This window comes from Schistocerca gregaria, chromosome X (assembly GCF_023897955.1).
Source record: "Schistocerca gregaria isolate iqSchGreg1 chromosome X, iqSchGreg1.2, whole genome shotgun sequence".
Taxonomy (NCBI): Eukaryota; Metazoa; Arthropoda; class Insecta; order Orthoptera; family Acrididae; genus Schistocerca; species Schistocerca gregaria.
Genome location: NC_064931.1, coordinates 676024620 through 676042467, shown reverse-complemented (window position 1 = coordinate 676042467; position 17848 = coordinate 676024620). Strand labels below are relative to the sequence as shown.

General features: G+C 36.9%; 1 protein-coding gene across 2 annotated transcripts in view; it reads left to right on the top strand.

The window, feature by feature from the left end:
• Window positions 1–17848, top strand: part of LOC126297623 (laminin subunit beta-1) — a 319924-nt gene that overhangs the window by 189119 nt on the left and 112957 nt on the right. For both annotated transcript variants that reach the window (XM_049988640.1, XM_049988639.1), the window contains 2 exons: window positions 1053–1183; window positions 11434–11602. In XM_049988640.1, coding sequence (XP_049844597.1) covers window positions 1053–1183; window positions 11434–11602 — 300 coding nt within the window. The remainder of the gene's footprint in view (window positions 1–1052; window positions 1184–11433; window positions 11603–17848) is intronic.

Below are 17848 nucleotides of genomic sequence, written 5' to 3'. Positions count from 1 at the left end.
ATATCATTTCTCTATGAACAGTCTTCATTAACACACTCCAGAATCAAATACAGAGAGAACTGAATTAAAACTGAACAACTTACTCAATAAATAATGTCAAACTAAAAAAATCAATATTATTTTGGCCTTATTACTGTATTTTACTTATTCCTGTTTCTACAGTGTTAGAACAGGGTTACATGTCCACAGCAATTTAATTTTTTCACTGGAGTAAGCCATTCTTGTACATACTGGTGCAATCTCTTGTGTGAGGTGGTTGTATCACTTTATTTATTTGTTAAAATCCAGCTGGTATCAGAAATTAGTAGCAGATTTTTAATTGTAGTGCAAACCTTGTTTCCATAATAATGAAACCTTAATGCTGTTAATAGCAATCTTTTATATCACTAATAAATTTCATACCATGACGACTTTGTAGCATTGCTAAGTCGTGGAAAACATTTCAGATGTAATATTGAATAATTGATGACTAGCTTTTCTTCATATAGGCCATCATCATTCTTCAGTGACTTCAAATGTGTTTGTTAGTATTTGAGTGTAAGTATGATGTTACACTGGGAAAACATTTTGTTGATTCTTTTTTCTCAGATGAACAATTGCATAAACTTGCTGTTGAAGCATACATTTAACTATTCAAGTCCACAGTTTCATAAGGGGCCTGAATATGTCATTAGTACAAAGATAGTACTTGTTAATCAAACAGTCTACAGATATAATGGTGTTTCATAGTGTCCAGCAGGCACTACGAGTGGGTAGTACACCCATGGACTGTTCGATCAACTAATACACTGAGAGAAAGTGAAGAATTGCTTATTGCTTGTGTCTTTTTGATGGCAGATGAGATGTTTTCATAGTTGGAAAGGTGGCTGAACATGTGAACAGATTTCACTATCATGCTCCACAGCAAAAATAACTGGTGTAGTTTTGTTTTATGTATTAGTTGAGAGCTGAAGGAGTATTATGTGTATCACTGTCCTATAACAACAAAAATGCACAAAATGAACTAACAACAACAGAATGTAAACATAAGTTATTTATTTATTTATTTTCAGGAAAGATTTTGTATAGTGTCACATTTAGAAGAGCGGAAAAAATGTTTCTGGTGCGATTCACGTGATGAACATGCTAATAATCCAGCTCGCAGTCATCGTATAGAGAATATTGTCTATAAAAATTTTCCTGGGTATGTATCTGTTTGGATTCTTTGATTGCTATTATTGACAGTCTCTACTTCAGAGCAGTAGAACTGTAATTAAATTACACACTTGATTAACTGTATCTGTATTCTGGCTCCACAAAACAGTGAATGAAAACCTGTTGTGTCCATATCTTTTGCTACACTTAATAACAAAACACAGTGCTGCAAAATGATGTAGTAATTGTATTTTGTGACTGCAGGAAATATATTTGAGTTATTCATTTACATTTGTGTAATGAACAGAGGTTTAGCAACAACAAAATTGTGTGAATATATATAATTTCTGTTGACATTTTTTATGAGAATACACATACACATACACAAGATTGGTTGGATAGAGTGTCATAAAGCTGTTGTAACCCCTCCTGACACAAACTGGCTCGCAACTGTTGTAGTTGGCACCAAGATGGAGGTGACATTCGAGCTAGTCCCACATGTGTTCTATCAGGGACATATCTGAAAATCTTGCTGGCCCTGGGAGCACGTTAACATCATGCAGGCAGTTCTTAGAGACACATGCCTTGTGTGAGTTCATAGAAACACATGCCTTGGGTGGATGTGTAATACCCAATTGAAAAATAGTGACACAGTACTATCAAATGAGAGGTACCAGCACATGAGGATGCAGAATGTCCATGACCTAAATTCAAACCCAATGACTCCCCACACCATGATGTGAGAAGCAACATTGCTGTGCCTCTACAACACTTTGTAAGAATGGGGCCTCCCTCCACGCCATTAAAATACTCACTGATAGTGGTCATCCAAGGCAGTGCAGCACCATGATTCATCGCTGAACACATTGTGATGCCATTCATCAGCAATCCATGCTTCCTGGTCATTGCACCACTCAAAACACAGCTGTTTGTTTTGTGATGTTAACAACAGCCTATGCATAGCACAATGATTCCCTAGTTTGGCTGATGCTATTCTCCTACCAATGATACAGGATGAATGTTGCAGTGAGTCCATTACATGTTCTCAAATTGCATGCGCAGATGTGAAGGGGTTACGATGTGTGTGGTGCATAATATGGCGATATTCCCTTGTGTTGGTCAGATGTGGTCAACTGGAATCTTGGCAATGAGTGTGCATGTCCTTACACTCTTATGCTGCCCAATATCAGGCCACTGTCTCACATGGATGTCCAGCAAATCTGGATATTGCACAATTTGACCATATTGAGCACATTATTGACAGTTTCATCTGTGGTTGCAATTTTGGTACATTCTTCACTTTATAACATGTCTTGGCTGTTATATTATGATAATTTCTTGTTCACCTTTCTTCATGAATTTAATAGTTAACTGACTGCAAGTGGTGATCATTGAGGGAAGCAGTTGATAATGGAATAAGCTGAGAACAATGATAGTTAAGAGATCATGAACTGTATGTTTTATTACAGATACTCAAGAACTGTGAACACTTTCAACGATGTACAGCTAAACCACATTCCACATGCCACTATATGCTACTGATTACATTCACACTAAAACTTGTACAGTCACTGACCACAGTATGAAAAATCATTTAAAAAACTCATTAGGAAAACTGCCTAACAGTGCTGGCTAGTGCACTGTTATGACTCAACTCTCAGACTACTCCACTACAACACTTGTGCTTATGTTAAGTGACAAGTTACCATACCATGAAAAGCATTGTATGAGATCACAGATTATTTCATATCTCTGACCACTGCTAAATCAGAGGTAGCTGTAGCACACACTGTATCACAGGGAGGATCAGTAACTTAACCATTTAAATTAACAACTGATGTCAAATATCTTGCTGTGTGATGGTAGCATCTACATGTACATCGTTACTCTGTAATTCACACTTAAGTGCCTGGCAGAGGGTTCATCGAACCATTTTCATACTACTTCTCTACCATTCCACTTTCGAATGGCGCGTGGGAAAAAGGAACATCTAAATCTTTCTGTTCAAGCTTTGATTTCTCTTATTTTATTATGATGATCATTTCTCCCTACGTAGGTGGGTGTCAATAAAATATTTTCGCATTCGGAAAAGAAAGTTGGTCATTTCAAATTTCGTAAATAGAGCTCGCTGCAAAGAAAACCGCCTTTGTTTCAGTGACTGCTACCCCAACTCTTGTATCATATCAGTGACACTCTCACCCCTATTGCTCGATAACACAAAATGGGCTGCCCTTCTTTGCACTTTTTCGATGTCCTCCGTCAATCCTACGTGGTAAGGATCCCACACCACGCAGCAATATTCCAGCGGAGGATGGACAAGTGTAATGTAGGCTGTCTCTTTAGTGGGTTTGTCACATCTTCTAAGTGTTCTGCCAACAAAGCACAGTCTTTGTTTTGTCTTCCCCACAATATTATCTTTGTGGTCTTTCAAATTTAAGTTGCACGTAATTGTAATTCCTAGGCATTTAGTCGAATTGACAGCCCTTAGATTTGTGCGATTGGTCATATACCCAAAATTTATTGGATTTCTTTTGGTATCCATGTGGATGACCTCGCACTTTTCTTTGTTTAGTGCCAATTGCCACTTTTCGCACCATGCAGAAATTCTCTCTAGATCATTTTGTAATTGGATTGATCGTCTGATGGTTTTACTAGATGGTAAATTACAGCATCATCTGCAAACAATCTAAGGGGGCTGATCAGATCATCACTCAGATCATTTATGTAAATCGGGAACAGCAGAGGGCTTATGACACTACCTTGCGGAGGGCCAGATATCACTTCTGTTCTACTCAATGATTTGTTGTCTATCACTACAAACTGTGACCTCTCTGAGAGAAAATCACGAATCCAGTCACATAACTGAGATGATACGCCATATACACGCAATTTGATTAATAGTTGCTTGTGAGGTACGTTATCAAAAGCCTTCTGGAAATCTATGAATATGGAATCGATCTGAGATCCCTTGTTGACAGCACTCATTACTTCATGGGAATGAAGAGCTATCTGTGTTGCACAAGAATGATATTTTCTGAATCCGTGTTGGTTATGTATCAATAAGTCATTTTCTTCAAGGTGATTCATTATGTTCAAGTACAGTATATGCCCAAAAATCCTACTGCAAATTAGATCAGTGATATGTCTGTAATTCAATGGGTTACTCCTATTTCCTTTCTTGAATATTGGTGTGACCTGTGCTACTTTCCAGTCTTTAGGAACAGACCTTTCGTCAAGTGAGTGGTTGTATATGATTGCTAAGATAGGCGCTATTGGGTCTGCATACTCTGAAAGGAACATGATTGGTATATCATCTGGACCGAAGACTTTCCTTTCTTAAGTGATTTGAGTTGTTTCGCAACACTTAAGGTATCTACTTTTATGTCACTCATGCTAACAGCTGTTCTGGTTTCAAATTCTGGAATATTTACTTCATCTTCTTTCATGAAGGAATTACGGAAAACTGTATTTAGTAACTCTGCTTTAGCGGCACCATTTCCATCTCTATCACGCAGTGACGGTATTGACTGTTTTTTGCCACTGGTGTACTTTACATACAAGCAGAATCTCTTTGGGTTTTCTACCATATTTTGAGACAATGTTTCATTGTGGAAACTATTAAAAGCATCTTGCATTGACGTCCGCACTAAATTTTTAGCTTCCGTGAAACTTAGCCAGTCTTGGGGATTTTGTGTTCTTCTGAATTTGGCATGCTTTTTTTCGTTGCTTCTGCAACAGTGTTCTGACATGTTTTGTGTACCATGATGGATCAGTCCCATCTCTTATTAACTTATGCAGTATGAATCAATCTATTGCTGTTGATGCTGTATCCTTGAATTTGAGCAATATCTGGTCTACACTTACATAATTAGCTTGAAAGGAATAGAGACTCTCTCTTAGGAAGGCATCAAGTAAATTTTTATCTGCTGTTTTAAATAGATATATTTTGTGTTTATTTTTAGTGGTTTTGGTTGACAATGATCTTGTGTTCACTAATCCCTGTATCCATCATGTCACTCTCTATTAGATCAGGATTATTTGTAGCTAAGAGGTCAAGTGTGTTTTCACAACCATTTACAATTTTTGTGGGCTCATGAACTAATTGTTCAAAGTAATTCTCAGAGAAAGCATTTAGTATAATTTTGGAAGATGTTTTCTGTCTACCACCGGCTTTGAACATGTATTTTTATCAACAAATCTAGGGTAGATTGAAGTCTCCACCAATTATAACTCTATGAATGGGGTACTTATTTGTAATGAGATTCAAGTGTTCTTTGAACCATTCAGCTATTAAATCATCTAAGTCGGGGGTCGGTTGAAGGAGCCAATTATTATTTTGATACAGCTGCTGAGTATGACCTCTACCTATATTAATTTACAGGAACTATCTATTCAACTTCACTACAAAATAAACTACTACCAACAGATACAAACACACCACCACCTACTTTATTTAATCTATCCTTTCTGAACATGGTCTTTGCCCCTGTAAAAATGTTGGCCGAATTTATCTCCGGCTTTAGCCAGCTTTCTGTTCCTATAATGATTTCAGCTTCAGTGCTTTCTATCAGCACTTGAAGCTCTGGTACTTTTCCAATACAGCTACGGCAATTTACAACTACAATACCAACTGTTGCTTGGTCAATTCTTGTCGTTTCTTTACCCGGTACCCTTTGTGACTGGAGCCCTTTTTTATCTCTCCCGAGACTGTCTAACCTAAAAAACCACCCAGTCCATGCCACACAGCCCCTGCTACCCGTGTAGCAGCCTCCTGTGTGTAGTGGACAAATGACCTATTTTCGGAATCCGAAACCCCACCACCCTATGGTGCAAGTTGAGGAATCACCCTCACTCGTCCCCTGATCTCAAAAAATAAATGAAAGACACAACAGAGCAAGAATACTTACAATTAAATTGACAGACTCTTAAAATATTCACTTAAGATTGTTTGTAACCACACAGAAATATATTCAAAGCTGTACTGACTGTGACATTGCCAGTGGCATTGCTGCAGTGGTGACACACCGATTCCTGTCAGATCACCAAAGTTAAGTACTGTCGGACTTGGCTAGCACTTGGATGAGTGACCATCGGGGTCCGTCAAGTGCTGTTGGCAAGTGGCATGCACTCAGCCCTTTTGAGGCCGATTGAGGAACTACTGACTGAAAAGTTGTGGCTCTGGTTGCAAAAAATGACAACGGCAGGTAGATCGCTGTGCCGACCACACACCCCTCCATATCCGCATTCAGTTATGTCTGTCGGCTGAAGATAACACAGCAGTTGTTTGGTACCACTGAGTCTTCCTAGGCCTCTTCAGACAGAGTTTAATTTTGTTTTACTGACAATGATGTTAGCAACAAACTCTTTATAAGAAAATGTTGGTACAGAAAAATAAAATTTTTCACCATTTGTGCCTGTGTCAAACAGCAGTAAGTGTTGCTCAGTTAACAGGCACATCTACAGTTCACTATTTATTAAAATTATGAATGTATATTTCAATTAGTAAGAAAAGTAATTAGTTACTCTGACAAATTTATGTCAACCAATGATGTATTAACTAACTATAATTAAAAAAATTTTCTCGCAGAAGGACCTGTCAGTATATATCTCTGTCTTTTGTCCATTATTCATTAATGGATCCTCATAACAATAAACAAGCTTTGTCTGAAGTGGAATAAATATTGGAATTTGTTGTAATCTTCTGAAAATTCCAAATGTTGACATAATCATATACATAAGAAAGTACTGGTATGCATAAAAAGATAAACATTTCCAATCAAATAGACTAAAGTTAATAATTAACAAAATGACAAATGGGGAAAAGAAGGATAGAAGGAAGCAACATATGGTACTGGTATGCAGTGCACAAATCCAATTACACGAATACATAAAAAACTTAACATTTTACATATCCAAATATCCACATTTTTGCATTGGACATGTCTACAACAACCTTTCATTGCTCTTGTGGGTACTCTGCTTTTTGTAAACCTCAAGGGCACTATAAACATGTCATGTGGACTTGAGGATTCATGTTGCTGGCCCAACACATGTGGCAGTATTCACAAGGAAATGCCCACCAGACTTCTTGCTGGGGTAAGGGGGAACAACTGCATGCAGCAGTGGTCATCGCCATGGGTTGTGTGCCTTGGTGTGCTGCTTCTTGGCAAACTCATAAACTGCTGATATCACATGGTGTGACACTGGTCACCTCCCATGAGTCACTTGGTTGCTTTGTTTAAAGTAACAATGATGTAGTGTTTCCTGCCAGCACCTCGTGAACACAGAAAGGAAACTTGTGACAGAATCACTCCAAAACAAAATTCGCTCTGCCGCATCTTGAAGTTAGGAGGCACATACAAACATTAATTTTAAAAAAGTGCAACAAAGTAATGTTAAATATGCACAGATATCTATAAAAGTAACAAAAATCATACAAAAGTCAAAGTTTTGAAAGTCATCACCACTTGTTATCGTTTGAAAATAAACATGAAATTTCTTCCACTTCCCTGTCCATTTATTTTTTTCTCTCTTTTTCTTTTTCACAAAGTGGTGATACAAGTCTTTTATTTTTCTTCTTTTTCTTCTTACACTGTTTTTGATGTACTGTTTCACTTTAAATTCTTCTTCTGGTCTGCAGTAAAGCACTGACAGCAATTCTTTGCATGCTTGTCATGGTTTAATAAATTAAATACATAGTTCTGCCAGTCCTTAGACAAATATTCACTTGAGCATGCTGTTTTGAACTGTACTGATGTCAGAACATCTTCCATGCTACACTTTTGTACTGTGCAGTCCATAACATACAGTTGCTGTGCCCAAAAACCAATCATGTCTGTGTCACTCAGATTTTGTGAACATGAAACTTCAAACTGTCCATTGATAACAAAATCAGTGTTCATCACATTAAAATAACAGTTCACATTATAACTGCCTTGCATCAATAAACCAAGACCGTCTCACATCAGACTTCGATCACTGTCAGCATTATAATTGTCTGGCATTGATAAATTGATAAGGCACATCAGTGTCATTTCAAACTCCATAAAATGTCAGTGTACATAAAAATCACAGGACCTTTGCTTGTTGACAATGGCATAATTAATTACTGCACTCATTTCAGTAGACTGATGAATTTCTTGTGGCTGTAAGATTACTTGAGAATGAACTTCAACCACTCTGAATTCTTTATCTCCATTGTGTTGCTTACTTTCCTGAAAGTCATCAAAATGTTCAATTTTCTCCAGTCCTATAATTTTACATTTCAAACCTGTGAACAGTTATTGCAAGTAATTATGAATATCTACTATCTTTTGATCAAACATTTTGTCCAATTTTTGTGTATGTTCATCAAGTTTTTTTTTTGTTCTAATCCTCTCCCAATTTCTGAGTCTCCATTCTTAAATCTCACTTAGTATTGTCTAGCTTTTTGTTATTATTGTCAAGCTTTTTATTTAAAATTTGGTCCCAATCATCAAGCATATTATTTAAATTCTGCTCCTTATCATCAAACATTTTATTTAAATCTGTGAATTTCTTTTGTAAGAGCTGCATTAATGCTTTGTAACTTCTCATAGCACCAATCCAATTGTTGTTTATTGTGGCCTTACTTCGTTCAGCATTTACATCCAAATTTGAATCTTCATTTTCTGCTACTAAATTTGTACTTTGAATTCTGTTATTTGTTTACAGTTAATTAATGAGATCCATGGCAACACTGCCCTAATCAACACTGTCCTCTCTGTTAATTACATTGCTATTTTCAGTTTGAATGGCCATTGTAATTCGTATCTATATTACACATGCAAATTATTATTATCAATTTAATTGTTCACTGTTTACATTCCTTTTCCTGTCCAACATTGCTCAAAAAATCTAGTCACTAGTGAAAATACCAACTTCACTTGCCATACGGTGACATTGGCTATCGGACTCCAGATTCGATGATTGTTGCAGGGTTCAACAGCTTTGTCACTGGTCTCCATATATAACATGTCCTCACTGATATGTTACAACAATTTCTTGTTCACCTTTCTCCATGAATTTAATAATTAACTGATTGCAAGTGCTAATCATTTAGCGAAGTGGATGATGACGGAATCGATTGGAACAATTATTGTTAAGAGATCACAAACTGTGTGTTTCATTACAGATACTCAAGAACTATGAACACTTTAAATTACACACAGCTGAACCACATTCCACATGCCATCATATGTTACCAACTGAGTTCACACTGAAACTTATAAGGTAACCAACCATAACGCAAATTACCTCTTTAAGAACTCATTTTGAAAGCAGCCTAACAGTGCCTGCTTGTGCACTGATTTGCGTCAACTCCCAGATAGCTCTACTGCAAAAACACCACTTGCGCGTATGTCAACTGATTGCAATTACTGTCCTGCAAAAAGCATTGTCTGCAATTACAGATTATTTTGTACCTCTGACCTCAACTAAACTAGAGGTAGCTGTAATACACATTCTATGGCTTGGCAGATTGATAACTTTGCCATTTAAATTAGTAACTCATGTCACATATCTTGCCAATTGATGGTACCATACCCTCACAACATGGATTGTTTTTAAGAGAAGTACAGTCACCTGTGTATTCAGCTACCCAATTTGTAACTATTGAAAATGAAATAGCATGTTTTTTATAAACCTTCACTAACATTTGATAATTTTCATTGAAGATAAACTATCCAGAATAAATAATTTTATGATGGTATAGTTTTCAGGTTTATCCATTCAATAAAAGCACACAGAATATGACTATTTTAAAAAGCAATAATCAAAATTTTGGTGAGAAGTAACTCTTTACAGGTAATGTTGTATCCTCAGGTTCTAGAAATATATTACTCTTTATTCTTGTTTCTAAAAAGAGCATTGCTTAAATGGTTGTGTAAGTAGAAAATTACTGATTCATAAACTCACGTTATACATGTTTAACAGGATATAAAAGCATTTCATGGTAATACATTGCAATTAAAAAGGAAACTGTTGCTATTATATTTTAAAGTGCTTATATTCAGTTGTAGTCCTGAAAAATACAAGACTAATAATAGCTTTTATTGTATGCCATACACTGTCTACACATCCACATGTGCAACTTTCTGTATAGTCTAACTTAACTACATTTCACACTCAGTGAGATGTAATGAGAGTTATGCAAATATTTATTTATTTTCTTTTTGTCCCACAACAATAATGTTTGTGGAAGTTGTGATAAGATGAAGGATACACATGACTGAAATCAATGTTGTTCCACAGATCAGGTACATCACAGTACACACAAGATTAGGATTATGGAAAGAGTTGTCTTACTGTAAGAATTCAGTGTAATGTGAAGCCCCCATCACACTGCAAGTAGATCTTCTAGATGTCATTACATGGAATCAAAGAGGTATTGAATATCTGTCTGGGGACCTTCTTCCTCTTAGTAGGCAATGGAAGACTGCAATGAACAAGTTGCCAACCAACCAAAACCTCAGATGTGTTCAGTAGATGACATGTTGGGTAAACATGCAGGCCAGGGAAAAAGTAGTACCAATTATTCTTCAAAGAAGCCTTTCACATTCCTGACTACATTTAACCAGATGGTGTTCTGCTAAAATATGCTTCATGGAGTTTCCTGAAGGAGGGGCACCATCCTGGTATGTAATATCTCTCTCATATTTATGATGTTCAAATTGCTCTCACTACATTGGAGTTGAGATTGCATTCTTTACCCAGTGGCAGTCCATTCACTTTGGTAGTGTCTAAATCATGCAGACATCGTATACAGTAGTCAAAGAGGAATTTATTTGAAGACAATAATTTTAACACTCAGCATGTGAGATGATGTCAGATACCGATTACAGTTTGAAACATTTATTGTTTCTGTACATCTGAAGCAAATATGATGGTATGCATGCCACCAGTCCTGCATACAGAAGAGAGCACTTTACCATCAATGCTAACTGCTTCGCACCTATTGACAACTGAAACTGCAATTGTAATGAATGTGTTCTGACACTTAAAAATATTTGCCAAATTGGGACTCAAACCCAATCTCTTCTTTTTCACAAACAGTTACCTTAACTGTTAGACTATTACCTCTGGGCCTGACTCGGGCTTTCATTTCCACGAATAAAACAATAAATGTTAATTTCAATAGGACATTATCAATTTAAGAGAAACTGACATAGCTCCAGTCAATAATGAGTATATTATAGATACTGAAATATGCTTTGTTTTCTTAGTATACTCTCATAGTGATATACTGTGCATTAACATTAATGAGAAAAATATTTTTACCAGTACAGAACAACGCTCATGGTGGCAGTCTGAAAATGGAGTGGAAAATGTAACAATTCAGCTTGACCTTGAAGCAGAATTCCATTTCACTCACATGATAATCACATTTAAAACCTTTAGGCCAGCAGCTATGCTTATTGAAAGGTCATATGATTTTGGGCGCACATGGCAGGTGCGTATACTTCTAAATTTTTCCACTTTTTGTGATAATTAGTTGTTTGACTGAAAATTTAAATCAAGTTGTATAAATACTTATATTTCTCCTTTTATTTTGAAGTTGAAATCAAAGAAAGAAAAGTACATAATAATTTTATTGGCTTTAGAGTGAAGACTTGCATAACACACAGATAAAAAAAAAAAAAATTGCAGCACCTCAGTTCTGAGAGTTCCAGAACCTGTACAGAAATTTGGAATAGAGATGAACATAAAAATCATTTCTGCCCGTTTTATTATTCATGAAAACCACGCATTGTGTGTTGTACCACCAAAAGTGAGACCTTCAAAGGTGGTGGTCCAGATTACTGTACACACTGGTACCTGTAATACCCAGTAGCACGTCCTCTAGCATTGATGCATACCTGTATTTGTTGTGGCATACTATCCACAAATTCATCAAGGCACTGTTGGTCTAGATTGTCTCACTCCTTAACAGCAATTCAGTGTAGATCCCTCAGAGTTGTTGGTGGATTATGTCGTCCATAAACAGCCTTTTTCAGTGTATCCCAAGCATGTTAGATAGGGTTCATGTCTGGAGAATATGCTGGCCACTCAAGTCGAGTGATGTCGTTATCCTGGATGAAGTCATTCCCTAGATATGCATAATGGGGGCGCAAATTGTTGTCCGTGGAGATGAATGCCTTGCCAATATATTGTCAATATGGTTGCACTATCGGTCGGAGGATGGCATTCACGTATCGTATAGCCAGTTTGGTGCCTTCCATGACCACCAGCGGCATGTGTCGGCCCCACATAATGCCACCCCAAAACAGCAGGGAACCTCCAACTTGCTGCACTCACTGGACAGTGTGTATAAGGTGTTCAGCCTTGTTGGGTTGCCTCCAAACAGTCTCTGACGATTGTCTGGTTGAAGGCATATGTGACACCCAATGGTGAAGAGAATGTGATGCCAATCGTGAGTGGTCCATTCAGCATGTTGTTGGGCCCATCTGTACTGCATTGCATGGTGTTGTGGTTGAAAAGGTGGACCTCGCCATGGACGTCAGGAGTGAAGTTGCACATCATGAAGCCTATTGTGCACAGTTTGAGTCATAACACGAGTCCTGTGACTGCACAAAAAGCATTATTCAACATGGTGGCGTTGCTGTCAGGGTTCCTCCGAGCCATAATCTGTGAGTAGCAGTCATCCACTGCATTAGTAGCCCTTGGGCGGCAGGAGCTAGGCGTGTCATCGACAGTTCCTGTCTCTCTGTATCTCTTCCATGTATGAACAACATCGCTTTGGTTCACTTTGAGATGCCTGGACACTTTCCTTGTTGAGAGCCCTTCCTGGCACAAAGTATCAATGCGGGCACGATTAAACCACGATATTGACCATCTAGCCATGGGTGAACTACAGACAACACAAGCCGTGTACCTCCTTCCTGGTGGAATGACTGGAACTGATCGGCTGTCGGATCCCCTCTGTCTAACAGGCGCTGCTCATGCATGGTTGGTGGGTTTAGTGACATCTCTGAACAGTCAAAAGGACTGTATCTCTGATACAGTATCCACAGTTAACATCTATCTTCAGGAGTTCTGGGAACTGGGGCGATCCAAAACTTTTTTTGATGTGTGTATATTCCTAAATATTGTTGTTTTCATCTGATAGTTTACAAGTTAGATTGCTGAGGAAACCATAAGTGTTCAGAAGCAGGCATTTATGTGTATAGTTCATATAGTACTCAGAAAATATTTTGCTCTCATATTGTGTGCATAAATTAGTGATAATGAAAGGTAAGGTGCTTCCTTTCCAGCATACAAAAGAAACTAAAAGGAAAGTTATGAATCATTCACTATAAGAAGACTCCTGACATGGTGGCTAATGGGAGTAGTTGTTTTGTAGAAGTTGGAAGACAGTGTATGACTTTGGACTACTATTCACTTTCTTCTGATTGCTACCAATCTTAGCTTACAATGCTGCGTGCCTTAGCCATATTGTTTACTTGTTAGCTTTACCTATTGATTAAAACATAATAAGATGACATACACATCCAAGTATTTCTAAGTAATAATATAGTTTTGCCTGTAAGGGGGTAGACACACTGGAAACAGGCTTGTCTGGCAGCTAAGAGGACTAGACTGGATATAGGTACTGAGATAGTTATCAGTACCAAGAGCTACCAATCAATTTCAATTAATACAACTACATATGTCAGCCACTGATCAAGAGTCTTCTTAGAGCGAATGAATAATAGTGACCAGAGAAGACCATGTATGCTATAACCTACACAGGGTACCAACGTTGAATGAACAAGCAAATTCCTCAATAGCCATCACCTCTTACAATGCTACAGCCCCCATTTCATGCGCCTTTTTAATTTTCAAAATTACATTTAAAGAGATTTAAATAACTTATCATATCTGGCAGCACTTTTATGGCTTTTATCATATCTCATGTTGCATCCATATTCTCAGCAAAATACACAAAATCCAACATTTAGATGTTATCTATATTTTACCTCTGGACAAACATTACACAAATGCTGTGCAGAAATTCAAGTGCTCAACTTCACAACCAAGCGGACCTCTAAGCCTGTTCAATCTGTAGGGAAGCAGCATACTCACGCCTTATAAAATTCACATCAGTCTTTCCATTGTTTGCCAGCCTAGTCCACTGTAACTTGCTCTGACGTCATAAATACTGCGCAAACTTTAAAATGAAGTAAATATCCTGAAATGTTTCTAGCATGTCAGGAGTAATACAAAATCAATATGTGTTGACTATCAGTTCAATAACTTGAACCATTTTCGAAATTTGGATGTTTTTCTGTAAAAATCATTGGCGCAATAGAAAATAGCTGGAAACTTAAATTTTTATATTTAGATTCCTTTTGCATAATAATTTAGTAGAAACAGTATTCTGGATCTCACAAATTAATATTTTTGTTGAAATTCATGATTTTTCTGGTTTTTGTCTTAGAAATTAAGGAAGCAAGATAGATTAAGTAAGCAAATAAATAAAGCTAGGATGTTTAAATTTAAGTAGAAGGGAGATTCGCTATAATCATAAAAATGTGAGAAGTTTCAACAGAATAACTATAAAACTATAGCGATAGCGTATCTCCAAAGGGCACGTTCATAGCTCGTCTACAGTGTGCATTGTAATTAAATTAATTATCTCACCCAAAATACTTGACTTAGCCACGTCAGACTTTTATTATGTTTACTTACCTGTGTGCTGACTGCACATTTAAATTGAGAGCTTCATCGGCCTTCAGCAAAGGAAGCAATGATTTATTCGATAACTTAAAGTGGTGCATTAGTAGCCTAGTGGCTAGTCGGAAGAGCAGATTTGATCAGGCGTTCCCTTAGCCGTCCGCACCGCAGCTTTATATGTAAGAACACTGCGCGAAAAAAGGAAGGCCCCAGTTCTCTCCAGATGCTGATTAGCGCACCACCTGTGCCGGGAGTCGTGTCGCGTCGGTATTGTTGATATAAACAGCCTCGGATGCAGTAATAAGTTACTCAGGATACGCGTAACCATGAAATCATTTTCTAGTGAAGTGTTAATTTTGGTTTGACGTTAATGATCTATCTTTAGTTTGCGTATGTCGCATTTTCATGTGCCGCCACAGGACAGACATTCTACCATTATTAGCTTGGCGTTTGATGAAAATTATCATCAAATTATGGAGAGCATTCACTTAAACATTTAATTTGAACAGTTATAGTTGCAGCAGCACATTAGACTCTGAACTGCTCTGGTGGTTGGATTGTGTGGATTCTTTTTGGTCTGTGACTTTCAGAATATAGTGAACATTTTAGAGAGAATGGTTTATGATTATGCATCCCAGACAATCTCCTAATTCCTCAGAGCTATAAGCTGTAGCTATAAATGTATTTCTCAGATGAAGTGGGCACTAGGAATTCTAATTACAGGCTTCACGTTTTGCTAATCACTTTCTGGTTGCCAGTATTGTAGTTATAGAGCCAGTGTTGAGAACGGCAAACAACAGCATTAAATAAATAATAGGAACATACAAAAATTATTCCACCTGCCGCCCCACAAATCCACTGCTAAAATCACATGCATAGTTGAAAAATACTGTGAAAGGAACTTATAAGTCTTAAACTCATCTAATGACTTCTGTCAATTTTTCAACTTCTGTCTCTCCCTCTGTATGAGTTCATTCAATTAAAATAACGTGGTGGTGCATGAAAAAGATAAATGGCTGTAATTGAAATTTTGTGGCAAAAGAATAACTGACACCCTGCAGTTACCTATCACAAATATCCATGCAAATACTGTAAATCAAATCACATACCTGTACTCAGTATCTTATGAGGACAAAAAACTATTATTGATTGAGATACAGCCTTAGATCTAATTCCCCTTTTGGTACTTTTTTGGATGAGTACTCATTATGAAAGCAGTAAGGTTCACCTTTTCCTTTCTATTACGTGCAAGTATAAAAAAATAACACTTGGTCAAGAGAGCTGTTCTTAGATGTTGTGTTGACGCCCTGCTTATGTTCCATATTACACCTCTGTAAGTCACAACTGATCTGTTTTATTTAGGGGTTTGTATACTAACTTCTGATTTGCTCTCCAAAATACCACATATAAAGTGTATTTTTTAAAACTTTTCTTGTGTATTTTGTTTTTAAACTGCCTCGGAGCAAACTTCCAGTTTTGTGAAACAAATCTCTTGTTAATATTTGACTGATCATTCCATTTTTGCCATTTCAAATAATTTCACACTGATTTTTCCTAAATCAGTTAACCTTTTGACTGTTACAAACATGCTCACTGCATCTCATGGCGGCATTGTTGTCACCTAATACAACTACCGGGGCTAAAAGACCGTGATCCAACTGTTAGCTGTGTACTGGTTGCCTGTGCTGATTTTTAAAGGTCCTTTATAAATGAATTACTTTGTAGTGAAACACAAGAATGTAAATATTATTTTGAACCTAAGAATTAGATATTTCCTGAAATTTTTAGTAGGATTTTAGTAGTCTATGATGAAAGTGACATGTCACTTTGGGTTCACCTCAGTAACTTATTGTTCTTTCATAATTACTCTTCCATAATACCTGTTGTCCTCCATATATTTGTCACTGTAATAACTCATGGAAAGCATGAAGCTCTCTGTGATAGCATTCTAATTCATAGTCATTTGTTAAGAACCACAGTAATAACTCTTTTGGACCACATTTGGTGATTCTGTTTCATGAGACGTCTTCAGTAATTTCAAGTACTATTTGTCTCACATACGATAACAAACTGAATACTTTGTCACAGGAGGAGGACAGATTGTGTGTCTCTAGAAAATACTCTGTAGTAACAGTGTGACTGGCACATTTCCCACTGTTCACTTTAACAACCAGTCAAATGGCTTCTTTAACCCACATTCACACAATAATTCCCATGTTAGATTTTTTCTAACAAAGATAACTTCTAAATTTTTTAGCTGTAAGTATGATTCAAAGATACATTTATCAAGTAAATTATTTCTTTATTGTCACCAACACATTGTAAATATGTGTAAACATGAAATGAATCATGTAAATTGCTTAACATAAAAATATTTCAGTATGCAATGGTTACACACAGTTTTTCATCGCATTCACAACATTCTCCTAACAGCACTTTGAAGTAATCATAGTAAGTGAATATCTAAGGTTAACTTTACTCCCGTTTTACTAATCTGAGTCAGATCCAGATTCTTGTGATGTACACACATGGCAAGTAGGAATACTCAATACTGCATGCTTTTTACAAAGAGGACTGGAAGAAAGACAGCAGTGATGCTATGTGTATCTGTTTTCCCTTTTATGGCACTAGTGACAACTTGGTTTTTCTTTTGATTAACTTGCTCCTTCTGCTGTAGGTAGGTTGTGGATATCTGCAAAAGCTTATATTTTTTCCTTCAAATGGTGTGGCATGCTAGGAGTTGTCATATATTTGGTCATATATGCTTTTGTAAGCACCATACTTCAGTTCAATAAGGAATATTTTTCTTGGCATTAAGTGATTTATATTCATCTTGTGCATTATTATAGTTATTATATAGTTATTGCTCTGATGTTCACCTCATGGAAAAACAGTGTAAGAGGTCTGTAGTTGCTTATTCTTGAAACAGGCTATTCCAGTTTCAGACGATCAGCATCATCTATGCCTCCTTTTATGAGATTGTACAATGTAATTGCTTGTGGTTTATTCAGTTTGCCACTCTCTTCATCTATACTCATGTTGC